This window comes from Zophobas morio, unplaced genomic scaffold, assembly GCF_036711695.1.
Source record: "Zophobas morio isolate AGI-343-1 ecotype UQ-CSIRO unplaced genomic scaffold, CSIRO_AGI_Zmor_V1 ptg000012l, whole genome shotgun sequence".
NCBI lineage: Eukaryota > Metazoa > Arthropoda > Insecta > Coleoptera > Tenebrionidae > Zophobas > Zophobas morio.
Window position 1 is genome coordinate 25595910 of NW_026972117.1, and position 20636 is coordinate 25616545.

Here is a 20636-nt window from a genome sequence, read left to right on the forward strand (position 1 = left end):
GCGCCTGCCATGAACAATTCTTTCGACAAAATGAAGTGATTTATTCTGCATTTTATTTATTTTGTTGTGTCTACCCTTTCGTCGTTACGAGGCCTGTATGCTAATACTGCAAGGATATTTATACGTTCGTGTTTAAACTTGGACGCTGTTTGCTCATTTCAAACGAAATTCAAACAGTGCTGCCACTTCAAAATATGGAAGCAAGTATGTTACGATTATGGAGGTGCAAGTAAAACTGCCTACACCACGAACAGTGCAAACGGGTAAAATCATTAACTATTGCATAATTAATGACACACAATAAAGTGAAAGTTTAATAAAAAATTGTTCAAACATATCTTCGTTAAATATTCCCGTGTACTCTAAAAAAATGGCTGCGTTTGCGTGTATTGTAATTAACTGATTGATCATCTCACATTTACCTACACCGTAAATGGAAATTGAATGTGGGGCAATAAATGCAGGACTCGTTCGGTGAGGCGGTTTTGTGTGTAAATTATATTTGTAACCGCAAATATTTTTACAGACAGTACGGCTAATTGACGGTACCAATTTTTTTCCTCTAAGTTACGCCAAGGTTACAAACAAGTCTGTAAAAAAATATACATATTTGTATTTTCCTACTTTGATTTCATTTTCCTGGTATATGGGGGAATAACATATTGCCATTATGAGTGATATCTAGATGCACCACTTGTTATTATTTACGCTGCACTTGTAAAGATTAATCTTCATATTATCTGTGTTTGCTTAGACGGGGGATAATGTAACGTGTTAACCTGATGATAAAGTTGAGGAAAAATGTTCTGCAATGTCACTGGCTTGAGAAAAAATATTTACATTTTGCAAAATTCAAATAGGTAAATTTGTTCCTCGCAAATAGGTTTCAAAGTTGGCAGATAGTTAAAAAATCCAGACAATTATTTTCGAATAAATTCTAAATCACAAATCTGCATTTTGAAGTCTTTAAACCTGTTTATTTTGAAAAATGTATATTTTTTGAACCTCTGGTAGGTACTATGATTACAATTATTTATTTTTTACAGATTTTTGAATTCTGATTCACCGCTTCTAATCTTAAATTTATATTTGATACTTATTGCGCGAACGGAACTTGGTACTCGAAATAATGTATTGGATGAAAATTAGGTCATGAAGCATCATACAGCAAGTTTACATAGTTTCTTCATAGGAACAAGTAGATCTTCCGTTTTCGTTTAGCGATTTTATTAGAAGGTTAATGCTCGAAACCAATTTTCAATATTTAAAAAAATATATCCGGAAGTTTGTGTCACAAGTATCAAAACTATCTTTTTTATCTCGCTCCATTTGTACCAAAAGTACTAAAACTTAAATCTAAAGATATTGTATCGTTGGTAAGGTCTCGATCAAAATGGAAACCCAATCATGACTCATTTAGATTTTTTGTTTACACCGTTGCCATGGAAACCACGCCTCTAGTCGCTGTATTTGGGTGGAATCTGGTCTCATTTGAAAAAATGACCGCTAGCAGTAATTCAACTATGGGAGTTTATTTTCATTCTGCGCGAGTGAAATTATTTGATTTTAAATAAAAACAATTAGTTCAGTTGAATATTTAATAAAAAAGCGTACCCGATTTATTAATAAAAAAGTGTTCATGGAAAAACGAGAGACTTTCACAAATATTTTTTAATAGACATAACACGTATGATAAATTTTTGTGAATGTGCGGTTGTGAAAAAAATAAATTGTCTTGTATGTGGACAAATACTTTTTACTTTTATTGAATGTAATTTTGTATTTATTTATTTCCATCACACAATTTCGTCTATCAGTTGGTAATAACAGCCTATTTTATACCTTCATATTTAACTCATTGATCAAATTGTGTGCCCCCCATTTCAAAAGGTCACGAGCTGCCACTGCTCCAAACTACAACACGTTGTGAACTCTTTGAGAACATGTAGATGCTAAAATGTTAATCAAAAATTTTTCTATTCGTCCCCACCAAACAAAATATTTTATCATTCAAAAATTTTGCTAAATAAATCCTATCTAAAATGTACAAAATAATATCCTTCCAGACTTGTAGGTTCCCAATCGAACCTTATTTCTAACATTGCGCATGTAAGTTCTTGGAGTCAAGTAAAAATGATATAGTTTCCCCAATTCTAACTTCTAATTCGCTGTTTTGTGTAAAAGTTAACTTCCTTAACAATAGATTACTACTGCCAGTAATCCATTGTTAACTTTTACACATCATAAAACCGAATTAGAACTGAAGAGACTATACAACAATTTTTTTTAATTTATGCTAAAATAGACCACCAAAATTCTTTCAAGCAAAGACACTAATAAGAGGCTCACAAAATGCTTTCAAATAAATTCTAAAATGAAATACCAGGGACTACCAAGATTCTAATTATTTCTGGAATACACGAACTCTCCAAGATTCCGTACATTCTTTTAAAAAACCAGACAAGGGGATCCCGAGATCTAATTAAATTATTCCGATAACTAAAACACAATTTCTTAATTATTTATAAAACAAAAAAACCCTTTAAAACACAAGACATAATTTCACATTCTTTCTAAAACAAAACACCAGGAATAACCAAAATTCCTTAAAATTCTTCAAAAGTGGTTTCCCGTTTCCGCCTGTCCGTCCGTCCATCTGTCTGTCGTCTGTGTCGACTTTTACTAGATAAAATATCTCCGAAACTACTGGACCGATTATTGTCAAATTTTGTATGTTTGTTGATTAGCCAAAACTTGGCCCCCACCAACAATTTGATGACGTCGCTCATTATATTGCATTATCAAAATTTTATGAAATAATATACTCCTGTATTTATGGTTTACGAATCTATCATGATTTTGTTTGTTATTATGTATTACTATTATATTTGTTTACTGTTTAATCCGCCTTGTTCTTTACGGACATAGTACGCAACCATGTTACAGCTAGCGTGGTTCAGTGGTAGTGTTTCTGCCTTCGTTCGATTGTGGCTTAATTAATAATTTTAATCCTGTTTTGAGAAGACCAACTCTTTCAAATCAACCAAATTTAACATGCTTTGGTTGTATAAACACAAACACTCGAAGTTAAGCATATTATTATAACTGAAAGGACATTTTGTCCATACTTGTTCGGAATTTACAGGGGCTGCGGGGTGTTATTTATGCCGCTGGTTTTTAATTTATAGGGGTTATCACAAAACAAAATCTCAAATCAGAGTCTAACAAATTTTTTAAAACACAAGACACCATGGGTCCCCTAAATGGTCTCAAATTCTTTCTAAAGCAAACACAAGATTTTTCTAATTATTTCTACAATAAAACGCGAAGGCCTGCCACGATTCTATGAAATTATGTACTTAAACAACAAGATACAATTAACTTCGCTCTAACACAAAACACCATGATGATGTATTCCAAGATTTGTTTTTAATTATTTCTAAAACAAGATTCCATGTACGTTATGAAATCATGTAGATCGTAAAATCCTAACTAAAATTTGTCCAACACTCCCCAGCAACAATTTGATGACGTCACGTTTCATTTTGCTTAGCAAATACTATTTAAATTTTATAACGTAACTTACTCTTGGACTTGCGGTTTATGAATCCGGCTTGATTTTTGATCACCGTTACTTCACAAAAATGTTTGTGCAATATTTGCCATTTGTTTTATGACACCGATATCTCGCGCACGTACGAGATAAGCAGGTCGATGGCCGAGTGATTTAAGACATTAAATTTGAGCAACTAGAACTTTACGCTTTTTTTTCAAGGCTGAATGTTTGACTTCAGGTGCGAGGGAAGTTCTATCTAAATAATTTAAAACCAATTTTTTTATAGTGTTGAAGTGAATCAACAAAAATCATCCTGTAGCTGTCTGTCTTGTAAAATTATCTCTAAACTGTGTACTGAATCTTTCTTTCGTGAATTTTCCCTGGAATTTGCGGCATATTTTGTACGCCCTTTGTATGATAAGTTGACATTAAATTAGCATTTGTGTGCTGCAAACCACATTTCTCCTTTGTGTGTGGACTGTATAATTTAAACAACAATTAAACTGCCATTTGAACACTGCGTAAAATTCCTGGAACAGACTAGAACAATATGGTCACTAAATGTAAATGAAATCCCGGGTATCAGTCAGTGCCGTGAATAATGGAAAAGTTCTTTATGGAAAGAAGGCCACCGGATCTATGTATCATGCGGTGTGGAAACGGAAGTAAATTTATACGTGTCTTAACGGCAAATGTTCAGTATGTTATGGGGGTACGTCTATTACTGCATGTAAATATTTGTATCCGTGGAGTCCATTTGTAAATATTGTCGTCCGCCCTCTGTTCTCTGTTCGCGTATCTCCCTAGTGTCTAGTGGTTTCCTTGAAGGATTTTTTTTGTCTGTGTTGACTAAAGGTAGTTAACCAATGTTCAATTCTATTCTTGACAATATTTTGTTTGTAAATATTAGGCTATCTCGCTCTAATGTTTTAACGCTGAAGTTAACATTTTTGACATAACTATCACATAGACATTAAAACGTGACAATTATTCTTGACCTAAAAATATAATAACATTCAATGGGCAGAATTATCAACTGAACTATGCAATTTATTTGTGGAACTTGTAACAGGTATATACTATATCTAAATAGTTATATAACCTGGGTAGTCATTCAGAGACACTGGTCCGATTTTAGAAGCATATTTATTTAATTATAACATCTGGTTCAATGGAACGTATGCAAACTGATTTAAACAAACGAAACTGTTTGTTGCATTCTACTAGCTGCTGCAAACATTTCTAACAAAAATAAATTTTTGATTCATAGATAGCACACTTTCGCAAATTTTGAAATTTTGGAATTTAGAAGAAACACAACAAACTGCAAAATTTACACAACTTTAATAACGACTCAATACAACAATGCCCTTTACACATTTTTCCGCTATTGTCACTTTTACTTTTAACTGTAGTGCTACAATTCCTTAGTTGTCAGCATTAAAATATTTGTGACTAAATTATAAATATTAATATATCGTTAGACTGACCCGAACAGTTCAAAGTCTGTTTTTAAACAAAATACAAACTATAAACAAAAGGTAACTGTCCTTCAAGTATTAAATGTTGAACATACGTAAGTGTATCAAAATATCATACCGTTGGCATTTTAATTGCTACATTATACCAAGTACAAGAATTTTAAATCGCACGGATCGGTCCGTTGAAAGTGCAAAGATTCTGAATCACGCAACGCTTCGTTGTAATAAAAATATTGTAATGAATATAATAAAACGGTTGAGAAACTGTAAAGTAAATTTGCATGTGTGTTCTGTTTTAACCATGTCGGCGATAATAAAATTTTTATTCTTACTTAAAAAATATTTGCTTGCAGTTCAAAGTAACAACAACTAATCTTTCTATTTGTACGACTGAAAAATATTTAAACAAAAAGGCGTTCTTGTGCAACTTAGAGATAATTGAAGAACTAATCTATTAATAAATATTTGTACCTATTATAAACTGAGTTCTAAAGACGGCTATTGCATCACTGTGTATGTAATAAATGTTTTCATTTGAAATTTTACTTATCACGTAAGTCCCTCAACCACATGGTTCATATAGACATCTTATTGTTTCCTATATAGACAAAAGGAAGTGACTGGATCTTGTTTATTACTTTGAAACTATCGATGATGACATTGCACCCGTTGTAACAGCTAACCGTAATATGTAACCAATCAAACATAAAGTAAGTGGAAATCAAAGGGGTTCCATCCATGTCTTAATTAGTTGAGCAGGAAATGCCAATCATGGTACAGTAAAATACGCCGACAGAAAATTGAGAGCAGTTGTTTTATTATTATTTAAAATGCATATTATTAAACAATGTAAAAACTGTAAAACGATGATACGCTGATTCAGACTCTCTTTTATATTTTAACGAGTAGTTTCCAAACAATTTGATACGCCAGTTGAAACACCTTGTATGTAAATATTTCTGGACACCACCTTAAAATATTGATAATGTAACATTTTCGGACGAAAATGAATTTTCCAAAAAAGGTAGCTACTTTTTCAAGCAATGGTATGTACTATGTGGGCGTGTGTTCTAAGTCAAATACAAGCAAAGGGAATTCATACAACCAACCTCCATTATGACAAACATTACTCAATCTTATTCCCACTTAAGAATAATAAGTTAACGATAAGAATACTTTCGTTTAAAAAACTCTATTCATTTTTATTTTGATATTGTACGATATCTTCACAAACCACGTAAAATAGTGCTATTTTTCTTAAGTTCTCAATAAAATCCATAACCTGAGCTCTAAATAGAACACGAACTTTTAGAATAGAATGTGAATTTTGTTTGGAAACTGTTACAATGTTCAAATGTTACAGATTTGTAAAACCTACGTGATGTTTGGCACAAGTATTCTAAAATTATGAGTAATTATAAAAATGTTATCAACTCGTTCTCAATGCGCCTCACGTAAAATAAGTTTAATCGAAACTAATGACGAATGATTAATTTCTTTATACTTTCCGAATTTAGTAGTTGTGCACGAAACTATAGTTCGGTTATTTTCATAAGCCGACATTTCACCCATTCAAAGCGTGATAATTAATATTGCACACACGCCACATCTCTGGACTAATTTTACCCTTTCACATCCTTATTCGACCTACAGTACGAGTTTTTATGTAAATTTAATAAGAAAATTCACGGATTAAAACGTCAGCTGATCGAAGTGGGTCAGGTGTAGGCACAGTGGCGTACATGGAGTATTAAATGTCACTGCAAAAACCACGTACATCACATTGTATTTCCTAAGCAGGTATCGCATGACCAAGATGAACAAGATAATTTATATGTATTTACCAATCTTCGATAAAAAATTCTATACTTCATAATCATTAGGTGATTTTAAAAGAGGCATATGATAGCATATTCAAAGTTCATTCGATTACGTCACCCTGATCAGATTTTACTTCCAATAATATTGAAATAACTTAATTTGGTGAATATTTAAAAATATCCGGGATTATGTGTACCCGATAACTACTATGCTCGTAATATCGCATTCTATTAAAATGGGTAACATGTCAATGTACAATGAAGGTCAAAAAACTCTGTTTTAAAAATAACAGTGATATCTTGCACGACTAACAAACTGGTTAAAAAATTTTACGTCGACTTTTCCTAGCACAATTACAATCATATTATGTCTATCTTGACAGATCACAACATTGAAAATATGTTCAATAATCAATTTAATTCAAAAATTATACGAACATATTAATTAGCACCTTTTGGCCACATTTAAATGCAGGTAGTTATCATCAGATCTTGTAGATCCCACCTGCCCGAACGTTAATCTCTAAAAAAAGGTTCCAGTGCAGTTTGGTTTTAGTGCAAAAAAATATTAACTGGAACGTTTTTAAGTCTCCTGCAGTGGGTTAAAACTTCATGAACTAAAAACAGATGGGCTATCACCAGTTAAGAAATAATCCTAACAATGAGATTTTCTCACAATCTACTGCCACAGGTGATAATCTTATTACATATATTAAATTGTATTTAGTTGTACAATAAACAAAGTATAACACAAGTAGGTATAATTTGTGTTTTGAAAATGGTGCATATTGACCAAATAACTTCTGTTGGTTCATCAAAAATCATTAGTCAATATTCACTCTTTCAGAACCAACACTATAAGATGAAGGGTACTGACTGTAATTGCAGTTATTTTGAATTAATTTGGTTTCATAAAGCCCGTTTCACACTCCTTTTAATGGAGCGACGGGACTACTGTGAACTAATAAGATTTTATATTCGTTGATATTCACTATTTCGTGATGATTAATGAAATAGTACTCTTGGTCAAAAATCGTAACGTAACTACGAAGGAATATTTTCCTATGCATATGCCGCTTTTCATTTTGGAACATTTTAAGATATAGACTTAAAAAAATGTCGTGGGCGGTGTTCTGTTCTATAGTTAGCTCCACAGAACTATCATAACAAGTCATTAAGATCGTCACGTGATGAATACAAGATTCTTATACTAATTATCTACTAACCTTCAAGTATGTAATTTGATTATACATCTGGACGAGACACCCTATGTTTCTCGTATTGCGAAATAAAATGCACGTGTTTGTACATCTTTCGAAAAGTACTTTAATATAGTTTGTCTCTATACAGCTATCTCACTTCACTATTACTTTTGACACTTTGTTGTTCAAATACAAACTGTTCTACTAGTCATGCGTTCTGAATTAATCATAATTTTAAGGAAACCATCATAAAACCATTATCTAAATTACACTATTAAATTAAAATTAAACGTGTGATAAACCTGTACACAATGCGTAATCAAATTTACAGCATTGTTATTAAAAAATCTTGTATTTACGTAAACAATACAATCTGAACAATTATTATTCTTGAAAATTTAGCATGAATACACGAAAACATGTACTTTGAAATGTTTCTCGTTGTTGTCATCGCAAGCAACCAAATACGTAATAAGAAAACAATAATGCATTGTACTTGCAGTTACATGTTCTATGAATATACAAAAGGAAACGAGTGAATAGGGCCGCACATAAAAAACTGAAGTAGGAAATAATAATTATTACCGGAGAAAAGCGCGTTTCAACATGATTAACGGCCAAGGCTGCAAATTACCGACAAATTACAATTACCGGCGAAAATCGTTCCCTCGTTTTTGCGTTGTCTTGATCTATCAATAACCCTTTTCACCCTCACATATCTTCTAAGACTCACCAAAGAATTCTTCCCAGGTGTCATCGTCGCACCGGTCCGAGTCACTCATATTTAGGGAACGACAGGATGTCAATCACTGTAAACAGTCACATTTCTAACAAAAATGTCTCGTAATATCGCAGAACACGGAAATCGGCTTTTGTATACATTTACGATCTGTAGAACAAAACGTGACTCGGACAATCGAGCACGCGATCGTACAGCGACCACCACTGCGTCTGTTTCACAAGTAAATGCGGACGAAAAGGCGCGCGCACTCGTTCCATTCTTTACCATGCCGCTGGGACGCCTGCACAGATCTGTATACAGGGTGTTACACGCTGTTTGAAGTCTTGTGTGTCGTTAGTTTCTAGTAGAAGTCAAAATTGATTAAAAAGATCATACGTTTTTGATTGTTTTTTCTTGATCATACTGTGTGACACTTTTGTTGTAACCCGGACCAAAAGCGCTGTATTAATAGACATGATTCTTACGGTTATTACCCCACAAATACTGAAAAATATAAAAACTGTGGACGCGTTTCGCCAACCATATTAGCATTATCTGGACAAAGCTCAACTTAAGTAGGAATTAACTACAACTACACTATATCTCGTTTCCCGAACAGATAGAGCTGTCCTTTCTGTTCGCATCAATTGGAACCTTTACTCTTCTTTGCGCCTTCGTATTGTGCTTGTTTTCACTTTCCTGTCGTTTTTTGTGTGATTTGTTTTAATCGTTTTATCGGTACTTTCTGTAAATCAATCTTTTTACAGACTTCTATTATTTTGTTCTTGAATGGAAATCAAGTCGTGCTTCTGATTACAAATCTAGAGATTATTTCGACGGAACTTCCCTGTCCCTGAAGTACAGTCCAACACCAGCGCAGCCGCAGGGGCGCAAATTCCAACGGGACACGGTCCGCACAAGTGCGGACAGTATCAAATATTAATAATTAACACCTTGATTGCCAATGGCAAACCAATTTGAGGGAAAAGAACTCCCTTTGTCATATGTCATCTTTCTGTTTAGTTTTTCAAAGAAAGCTGTTTTTTTTCTGTCACACCTGTGTGGTTGACGTAGCCCAGTAAATTACGTTATTTACATTTTATTGTTAACCGCAGGACCATGCCAGTCGCAAATGAGTCAGATAATCGGCATTATTTTACATCGATTTGATGATCTTGTTGATTAAGTATGAGTACATTCTTGGCTTATCTATTGTCAATGCAATATCTATGTTGTATATAAAAATGAAACAGGAAAAAATATAGATATAAGAAATTTTCGGGTGGATCGGGTATATTATATATATATATATATATATATTGAGCTTTCCCACAAAAGTAGAACGAACAAAACTAAAAAATGATACTTCATTTTGTACTATGCTGGATCTAAGCAAAAAGAAAGCTAGAAAAATAGAATAATGTGCGTAAAAGTAGAGAAAACGTAAAGATGAAATGTAGGTAGTAAAAACAGAAACAAACTACTATGTGAATTTCAACTAACAATCTTTTATGTGTCTCAGAAATAACAATTACAACTTTAAGTGAAATTTATTCATACACATTATTAATTTATAAATATTTTTTCTATAGCAGTATGATTTTTTCAGAATTAATTTTTCAGAGGCCACCCTTTTAAATGGTAACGTAATTTTATCTGCTCTGCCTAAAATCGTGGGTGTCAGCGATATATGTATAGGATAATTTAAGGAACTACTGCATAATTTTAATCGTTATATATAGTATATGTCAAAAAAGACCAAAGACCAAAGAAATATGTAGGTAATGGGCAACTCAACTGCAACAATCCAGACAACCATGTGTTTTTTAGGGCACCAGTAGTAGTCTAAAACACCCTCTACATCCGATACGGCACTGGAAGAACTTCGGACAGATAAGCTAAAATGGAACAAAAAAGGTCCATTTATTATTTTGCGTAAGTAGCTGTTATTATGACAATTATTGTTTTATTTTTATTAAATATAGGCGGGCGCGACCTTATTGTACTCGAACATTTGAGTGATCAATAAAAAATAGGAAATTTCCGGAGATCGACTTTGTACCAGGACTTTCATTTGCAAAGTTGGGACTCAAAATCTACTCCACGTGACCAGCCGGTCGCACTTCGTATGATGTATCTAAAGTAAAAGAGGAATTAAACAATAAAAAATACATTAATAATAAACAAAATCAAAGCGGATTTATAAACCACAAGCACGTCATACAGTTGTTCGTGGGGATGATTAGAAAAATTTTGGTTGGCGTTTTACCATCTACACTATTGGAAAAAAGTAAAGCAACTCATCAGAGATAAAAAATGATTGAAACCAATAAAAACCTCCTTCGTTCAATTTTATATACGAGGCAGCGACAAAAGTAAAGCAACAGTTTTTCTCTAACCCAAATTATTTAGTAGACAATTTGCTAAAAAAACACTTATTTCTGCGAAAAACAGACCTGCTGGACTTAAAAGTGTAAAAAAGAATTTGACGATTGGAAAAAATATTCTTTTCTGATGAAACTCGCTATAAAAATTTTAATTCTGATGGAAAGAAGCGCGTAAGATGCTCAGTTAGTGGTAGATTTAAGCCGAAGTACATACAGTGAGAATTGCCCCCAAAACATTCTTCACTTATTGTTCAATCGTGGTTCAGGAAAACGACGTCTAGGTTTTCAAGTGGCCGCCATAATAGCCAGACTTAAATCCAATTGAAAACTTGTGAGAGAAAGTGGAGCGACAAATAAGAACTTCCGTATTTACAAATTAACAAGGTCTGCTAACAAAAATCCAAGAAGTATGGGCAACCCTAAGGTCATACAAAATGCAATCTCTTCAGTGTCACGCCGATGTGAAAAATGTAGACAAAATAATGGATATGCCATCGACTACTGGCTTTAAATAAACTAATATCATCGTTTGCTTTATTGGTTTTGTTATAAATCAATAAAGAATTAGTTCTGTATTTTTAGCTCCACTTTTATCATACAGATCTTTGCTAGATTCTTAAAATGTTGAATATTTTGTAGATTCAAGGTTGGAAAAGTTAATTAAATTTATAGAACAAACAACTCGAATATAGAAGAAAACATTTCAGTTACACTAACTCAATAATTAAGTTTGTTAAAAAAATAGATTGGTTGCTCTACTTTTGTCCAACAGTGTACATGATATTCCTAATGTACATTGCACACTTTGACAACGATGCGATAGTTTCGAAGTTAGCGTCTAACAGGCAGACAGGCAGATAGCTAGACAAACAGAAACGGAAGATCTATTTTTTCCCACCCTCAGGGTCATAAAACGTCGCGAAAACATAAAAGCAACTAGTCGTCCGATGGACCCTATTACAATAGTTCCTTAGTTTACGCTCAGGAAGTAAAAAAGTGTATAAAGAACGAAAGAATTAAAGAAAGTAATTAAATAAAAAGAAAGTATAAAGTATTTGACTTTGAAAAATAGTATATTTCTCTTAAAAACAATGTATATAATCACCCTATATAATATTGGCAATGCTGCTTTGACACGCTTTAGTTCGTTTACACGTTATCTCGCTGCTCTATTTTCTTCTATTTTTTAATAATCTTTTTAGAACTGAATTGTTGTAAGGTATTGATTGATGTTGAGGTGAGTTTGATTTTGTTTGTTTTGATAAATTTATTATTTGACTGAAATTTGTAGTTTAGAAAATTCAGTATAAACTTGCTCAAAACAATGACGTCACGGGCGAATGATCACCTGCACGTATTCTTTCAGTAATAGTAAGTAAAATATCCGTAATAACAATGTAATTATAATAACGTTTGGACTGAAATGCATTGAAATAAATGTGCGTTAAATTAATAGTTGCTTTATATTATTTACGTTTTTAGATGAAGTGAGAAAGAGAACATTATTTGGGCCACAATAACATATACCCTCCAGTATAATGTAATGGGGAGGGTGGGAAGATTAGGATTAGATAAGATATAAATGTAATAAAGTAGATGTATAGTTTTGGAAATTTTATTCCACCCTATAAAATTTTATTTATTAATAACGAGGCGGACAGTAGTACAATAGCAAGAGATATTTACAACTTAAGTTGTCGTGTGCCGATAATCCCCAGATGTTAGAAAGCAGAATAATCCAGGGACCATCGCCACTCAAGAACGAAAATGATCATTATTTTACGAGTACAACTACCTGCTAAATGTTCTCCGACAAATTCGGATGAACTCGTGTGAGCCATAAATATTTCTTACCCTTGTACTACTGTCCGTCTCGTTATTGTCACTAAAATTTTATAGGGTAGAATGAAATTTCCAAAACTATACCTACGAGTTTCTACAAACGTTTAACACTGATTGTATCGGAACAATATTAAACACTTCCAAGAATAGTCAACAATAAGCACATATGTGTTCGTAAAGTTATCAGATAACATATAATATTTATAGAGTGCACTAATCAAATTTGATTCAACAGACGAACAGGAAATATTGAAGTACCTCTTTAAAATACACTGACCGGCAAAAAACTGGCCATTCTGAAAAATTTCGCAAAACCACTTTACAAATTATTCATATAACTAGTGATCGTTATTTTATTAAAGAACCATTCACTATTGACACATGATGTACAAATTAGCAAAAAAAAGAAGACAAACAAACGCAGAATTAAATTTAATTTAACAAAATAACAAAAACAGACGAAGTACGATATTTTCTTAATTAAAACAATAAAGGAGGCTGTTGTTGTAAACAGTGTTTTTCATCATTTGATTATAAGTTTGGCAGTTAACAAACAAACAAACGTTTTCACGCGAAATTAATCCCGTGAACTCTTACAGACGTCTCTCAAATTGTCGCTCTGATCGAGGACGGTCGCAGTCAGCGCCATGTATATTTTCAGGGTGACCGTTTTTTTTTCCCAGTCAGAGTATATTTATAAAATTTGAAAATATCTATTACGTTCAAGTGAGATAAATAATTTAAATAGTTTGTAAAATGAACATGGAAATAATAGATATTACCTACTATTTTACTATTTACATTATCCTTCATGTAATTATTAATTTTTCATGTCAACTTCATGAAAATATCTACAAACAATGAAACTGAAACTAAATTAATCATTACTAGCTTTATAAGAACACCTACGGTTTTTCATTATGAGAAAAAATTTTCTATGCTACAACTTTACCAATTCCGTTTTTTTTTTCACAACAACAAGGTACAGTCGACGTGATCTTTGTTTCGATTTTTTTTTTTCTTCCACCAGGAATATTTAAGAGACGATTTTCGGGCCCGTAGGGTGTCGGAAACGAGAGAAAACACAACAAAAAGCTTGAAAAGTAACGATAAAATTCTTGGGCTTGGAAGAGCTGTCAGTAATATTGACTGTCCAACCTTGGGTGACATAATAATAATTAGGGTAATTTACAACACTGCCTGCTTGCTACCCATCCGAGTTTTTCAGATTCTGACCAAGTAAATTTTATTTCGTCTAGTTATGTCTCCGAAGTTTCTGGTTACCGAATAGATAAATGAATAAATAATGAATAAATCATAAAAACAAATTATTATTTCTATAAACACTTTTTTAGGACGTATCTTTAAAAATCAATTTCTCAATTATTTATGGAAATTTTGGTTCGCAATTATCACCAGTGTTTTCAGATTACAAAACTATATAAATACTACAATTAACATTATCGACTTTTTTCGTCGGAAATAAGATACTGTAAAAGCAGCTCCTTCGGCATAAAGATGGGGTTTGTTTAAAGATGATAATAAATTAACTAATAAAAAACTGTAAGTTATATAGAGAAAGTTGTGGGCAGGTTATATTTAAAATTTCATACCAATAAGTCAATAGAGTTAGCTATTTTTTTTTGTAATATTGTATGTTCAATTTCATTCACTTTCCATATTTCCGAATTCGCTTCATAAAACAATCACCAACCAACTAGGATACAGTAACATCCAAATTTTTGCAATTTTACACAGGACTAATTGTTGCAGATAAATAGCATTTAATTTTGAAATAATTTTATCTCACATTTATAATGGGACACTGGTAAAATTGACATATAACTCAGCACTGTAAAATGGTACATTATTTTGTTTTACCAAATAATTCAGAATGTAAGCAACTGTATAATGATAAACCCTTTAAGACTTTCGAAAATTATTTTAAAGTTTTAGAAAAAGACATCTTAGTTCGGGAAAGATACCTCAGGAGAAGCATTGTCATGGATCTCAGCCTTTTTATTTTTGCTATTCTTTTCAATTTTGGAATATCTTTTTGTTTATCACACGCGATTTTCAATTTTATTAAATTAAATTTGCTATTCTATTTCTGGTCCTATATTTGTTGTTATTCATTTCTGGTACCTAACTTTTGAGAAACTCGAAATTTTTCTTCCAATCTTCATCTTTTTCGTCTAAAATACTGGATCACATAAGCAGATGCACATTCTAAGTTCGTTTTTTGCGAATCTGATCTCGTTTTAAATTACTATTTCCTTAGACGCTGACAAACAGACTTTCAACACTTTCTTTTAGTTTTCCGTATATTCTAAGAAATAAGCAAGCTTCTTCCTACAATTATAAAAAAATGTGGTGTAACCCTACTATATGTATACAGAATTTATTTCGCACTCAAATGGAGTTTGAACAATATTTGCACAAACGTGACAGAGGAGCAAAACATATTTTCTTAGTGTGTCACAGGAAGATAAGATTGTATACTGGTACGGCCCTGGCGAGTGTGGGATGACGCACACAGTTGAACACTTGAAATAATGGGGTACCCACCTTAATCTCATTAATTTTCTTGGTCGCGTCAAATTGCCGTTTCCTTATTAATGAGTTTATAATATGATGTGACCCCAACAATATCATTACGGTTGATGCTTGTTAATGGAGGATTATATTTCAACAAATAATTGAGAATCATTTAGTCCTTCCCTTTATTATGTTTACATGTCGCGACGTCGTTTATAAAATTTCATAATTAAAGTTGTGAAATGAACTAAGTCGGTACACCTACTTAAATCAAGTTTAGAAAGAATTTTTCAAAGCATTGTAAAAGTGCAGAAAAGATGACTTTACAACGTTTTGGGGAAGAATCCTTGAGTGTATAATGAACCAAAATGTCCATAAATTAGCGCAAATCAATAACTAAGAAATCAAAAGCATGCTCGTGATAAGTATTGAGCAGGTTTGTGAAGAAAAAAATTATAGATTGAAGTCCGACACGCCTGTCATTCAAATTGCAGTTTTCTTGAAGTATTTCTTTCAAGGAGCGAAATGGAGAACACCACATTTTATACTTTCATGAAAAAGCTCGATGTTTAGATTGTCCGCATTTTCAATAGGTGCGCATCATTTGTGGTAATCGATACTGCAGCATGTATCATTGTATCATAAACAGAGAATAACACTGGGATACCTACATATCAACATATCAGTAGATTTATTTATTGTGTAACACTGTCGTTTTTTTATTATGTCCGTAGAATTTCAGAAAAATCAAATGAACTTTTCGATATAGCTAATTATAGGGGGTGATTTTTTAAATTTCTTCTCTAGTAACTCATGACGCTTACGTCAGCAGTGAAGTTGACAGTGGCGTAACTACCGGTGTTCCATGTGTTCGCTGGAACATGGGCCCGCTTCTTCAAGGGGCCCGGTCCGGTCACACGAACATTTTTTTTATGGGCTGGACCTCTAGCGGCATCTCAATATCATAGACTCAATAAACTCCGGTTTTAGCGACCTGCTGCACCGGTGGCCAGAAATGCAGCAGCATCTGTTTCTAATAAACCTGTCGCACTGTCGCAATTTCATTGTGGCAAATCTAACACCCCATTTAGTAAATTACCAACCTTTAGCCGACAAAAATATGACTAATTGTAATTTATGATTCAGGACAACAAAATACTTAAATTTTGTCCTCAGATCTTCAGTGAAATTTTATGCTGTAATAAGACGTGAAAAAAAAATTCAGTTTCAGTTGTGTTTTATGAAAACTTTCGTATTTTCAAAAAAATTATTTTAATTTTGTGTATGTTACAACTAATTTTTTAAGTAGACAAAACACTGGACCGCGATATTATTACAGAATGAGTACCTAGTACCTGCACTAGTTTCAGTGAAATTTTCACAGCATGTTTCACTTTTATTACAATACCTCTTTCGGTGGCTTCAGCAGAAACACCATGCAGATTATCTTCACTGGCTATTATCTCAATTGAAAATCAAATTGCCAGAAACTTAGATGTGCCAAATCTTGTATGAATTTGTGCCCATTGGAGAGCAAGAAAAAAACAATTTTGAGATAAAAAAAATGGGGATTTTTATTTCTAATATATATTTTAATTATATGTATTTAGGTAGTTATTGTATTTTGTTTTCTTAATTCAGTGTTTCAGGTAGAGTGATTTTAATAAATCGTAAGCCCTAATTGCAATACACTCATACTTTACTCATTATACTCGTATTTTTAAATAATTTTTATTTCGCTGTTCATTAGGGGCCCCACAGTGTTGTAGAATACAGGCCCGTAGTTTGATTGTTACGCCACTGGAAGTTGAAACTACTCACGTGTTATGGGTAACTTAAGCAAACATTTTTAAAAAATCACCTAATACATGAGAGAAATACATGATTATTCCAGAGGTGCAATTTTGCTCCCGATATACCTATTTTTCCCCAGTCGCAATAACTCGAAGAGAATAGAGAATGGTATAGTGAGAAGAAGGTTCGAACTTATACTAATTATTTAAGATGCGAATTACGTGAAAATGTTTGATTTTTTCCCCTAGAGGCATTTTTGAAAATTGTTGCTATTGAGTCTAGACCTTTTTGAATTTTTTATTCAAATCTTGAACAAGTTTACAGTGGTATGTATGGTTTTAAGAATCGCGTCTCTAATTCTTCGTCTCAAAAACCAATAAAAATAACATTTTAACGCTCTGCGTCTTCTTCAGGAAATAATCTGCAAATGATCCTTCGACGACTCAGACTGTCAGCAATATTTTTTTTAATAATAAATAATAACTCCTACTAACGACCGTGGAAAACTTATTTTACTTATTAGAATTTTACAAAATTTCGAAAAAGTTCTTTATAAAATATATACTTTCCAAGTTAATTGTGAAATCTGAGTTTTTAAGGAAAACCTCTACGGACAAATTTAGCAAAAAGTGTGGATGTAACCAGGGGCGACTGGTGCGAGAGGGCACAAGGGCATGTGCCCCTCCAAAATTACAACGTCTCCTAACACACTCAACATAGCAAAATAGTAATCTTCAATATTTAAAAAATTATCCGGAAATTTCTGTCATAATTATCAAAACCAAATCGTCATGACCCATTTAGATATTTTGTTAACAACGTTGCCATGGAAATCGCGCGTCTAGTCGCTGTATTTGGCTGGAACCGGGTCACATTTGAAACAGTGACCGTTAGTAGTAATTTTAAATACGGGAGTTCATTTTCATTCTGCGTAAGTGAAATTGTTTGATTTTAAATAAAAATAACGAATTCAGTTGAATATTTGATAAAAAATCCCCCGATTTATTAATAAAAAAAGTTTTCATGGCAAAACGAGAGATTTTCACAGATATTTTGAGAGACATAACAAGTATGATGAATGTTTGTGAATGTACAGTTGTGAAAAAAAGAATAAATTGTTTTCTTTTGTGTGTTTCTTCAGTAATGAGTTAAAACCAAAGGTATGTGGATACATTCTTTTTTACTTTTATTGAATGTATTTTTGTATTTATTTTGTATTTATTACCATCTATTAATTGGTGCTAACACTCTGTTTTATATCTTCATATTTAACTCATCAATCAAATTGTGTTCCCCCCCCCCCATTTCAAAAAGTAAAGAGCCGCCATTGTATTCAGCCAAGTTCATGGTGTTGGCATTTTTTTTTTTGAAAGAATAAACCAAGTAAACTTTGTTCAATCTTATTAGCGTCCATCATTTGTAAAATTCCAACTTACGAAATGCAGATAAACATTTTTTCTTAAAAAAAGTGTAACATAATTGAATTTATGTGTTAGCAGGATTCTAAGTCAGTACAGTAAAATTTAAATAATAATAAAAAGTACATTATACTTGGTGTACTTGGCTAACGCGAATGTTATCTGTAACAGGTGTTTGACCAAAATTTGTCATCTCAAAATTTTACCTGGTAAATTCCATTTAAAATGTGCAAAATAATATGCTTTTATTTATCTGTGAATTTATTAATCTATCCCTATTTACTCTTATACATATTAGTTTTTGGAAAAAAAAACAAAAACTTACGATTGCCGATTACCGACTGCTTTCATATTTTAACAAACTTAATAAGATTATCATGAACATGGTAAACTGCTAGTCAGATTTCATTTATTCGTCATTTTAGAAAATTTAAATAGGTTTACCTTGCAAAATTTTTAGATAGCGTCATCAAATTGTTGGTGATCAATTATTATCAAACAAATTTTGGTTAACGTTTTACCATCTGCACCATTTTCCTAAAATACCTACATAAAATTTCACAATAAACCACACTAGAGTTTCGGAGATTTTGTGCCTAATAAAAATTGACACAGACGATAGACAGACAGACGGATATTACAATATCTGAGTACAACTTCCAGTGGCGTAACAGCAGAAGAATGAGCCCGGGTTCAAGATAACAAAATGGGCCCTTGTTTCATGCAATTTCTATACGAGATATATGATTAGTAGCAGGTGCTTGATCAAGACTCATAAAGCAACAAAGTGTTATATTCAAAAAAATAAATAAATAAATAAATTGAAAACAAAAAAACCAAACAAAACTCATTGTACATTTAAAAACTATAATTAATAACTACTACTACCTAAGCGACCAACAATAAAATAAAAATCTAAATCCATACAAAACACAAAACAAATTTTTAACACTAAAATCTAAATTTAAACAAAACAAATGAAACATTCTTTTTTTTTTTTAAATAACCGTTAAAATAAAATATTATATACTTATAAACTGAAGAAAAAAAGTACAACCTTATTTCAGGCACACCCGTTTTGCCTTTATCTAGGCAAATATTTCGATTAATCGATTAGTTTTAATTTTTTGGGCAGTCTCGTTTTCAATTGATAATAATATAGCTAAAGCACTGAGTCGACTTTGTGGCATTGTGCTTCTTAGTTTTTTATTATTTTTAATTCTGAAAAGGATCTTTCTGCTGAAGCGACGGTAACAGAGGTAACACTAAAAATAAAATTATTGATATGGTAACTTCTTGGAAGGAAAAAATATCATAATATATTAACAATAATTTTAAAATCTCAATAGGTTGGCTAATTTTTGACAAATTTTCTATAAAGTATGTTTAAATTGCATAATTTCTGTAACAATTTTTTCTGATAGGTCTTTATTATAGTCCAATGACAATTGTTCAGGTGCTACTTGAGTTTTTTCGTCTGAAGATGTAATGAAAAAAATGGGAGTAACAACTTTAAAATGATTAGCAATTTTATGTAAACTGTATCTTTGTGGCAATTGTCCAATTATTATGTCAAACGATAAAATAAACACGTTTATTTTAAAATCACTTTCGGGAACTGATATCCTTTTGTCACTGATAAAATTAATTTTGTTTGGAAATCATTATTTTGCCAGATCCAAACACTATAGTATGAAAAAAAGTCTTGAACTTTTTTTTAATTCTTCAATCTCAGTGGGCCCTCAATCCTGGTGGGCCCGTGTTCACCGAACACCCTGAACACAGGGTAGTTACGCCACTGTTCCTTACCCTGGGGAAGTAAAAACTGAACTATTTTCCAGAGGAAGCAATGACGGACTGTTTTTATGTTAAAAGTG

At 32.3% G+C, this 20636-nt stretch overlaps 1 protein-coding gene across 2 annotated transcripts in view; it reads right to left on the minus strand.

Annotated features, from left to right (window-relative positions):
* Positions 1-9012, minus strand: part of LOC135128111 (uncharacterized) — a 101758-nt gene extending 92746 nt beyond the window's left edge. The window contains exon 1 of one of the 2 annotated variants that reach the window (XM_064054962.1): positions 8793-9012. In XM_064054962.1, the coding sequence (XP_063911032.1) occupies positions 8793-8841 (49 nt within the window). In that variant the 5' untranslated portion in view covers positions 8842-9012. Of the gene's footprint in view, positions 1-8083; positions 8230-8792 lie in introns of those variants that run through there. The other variant, XM_064054964.1, reaches the window with a different exon arrangement.
* Between the last annotated feature and the right edge of the window lie 11624 nt (positions 9013-20636).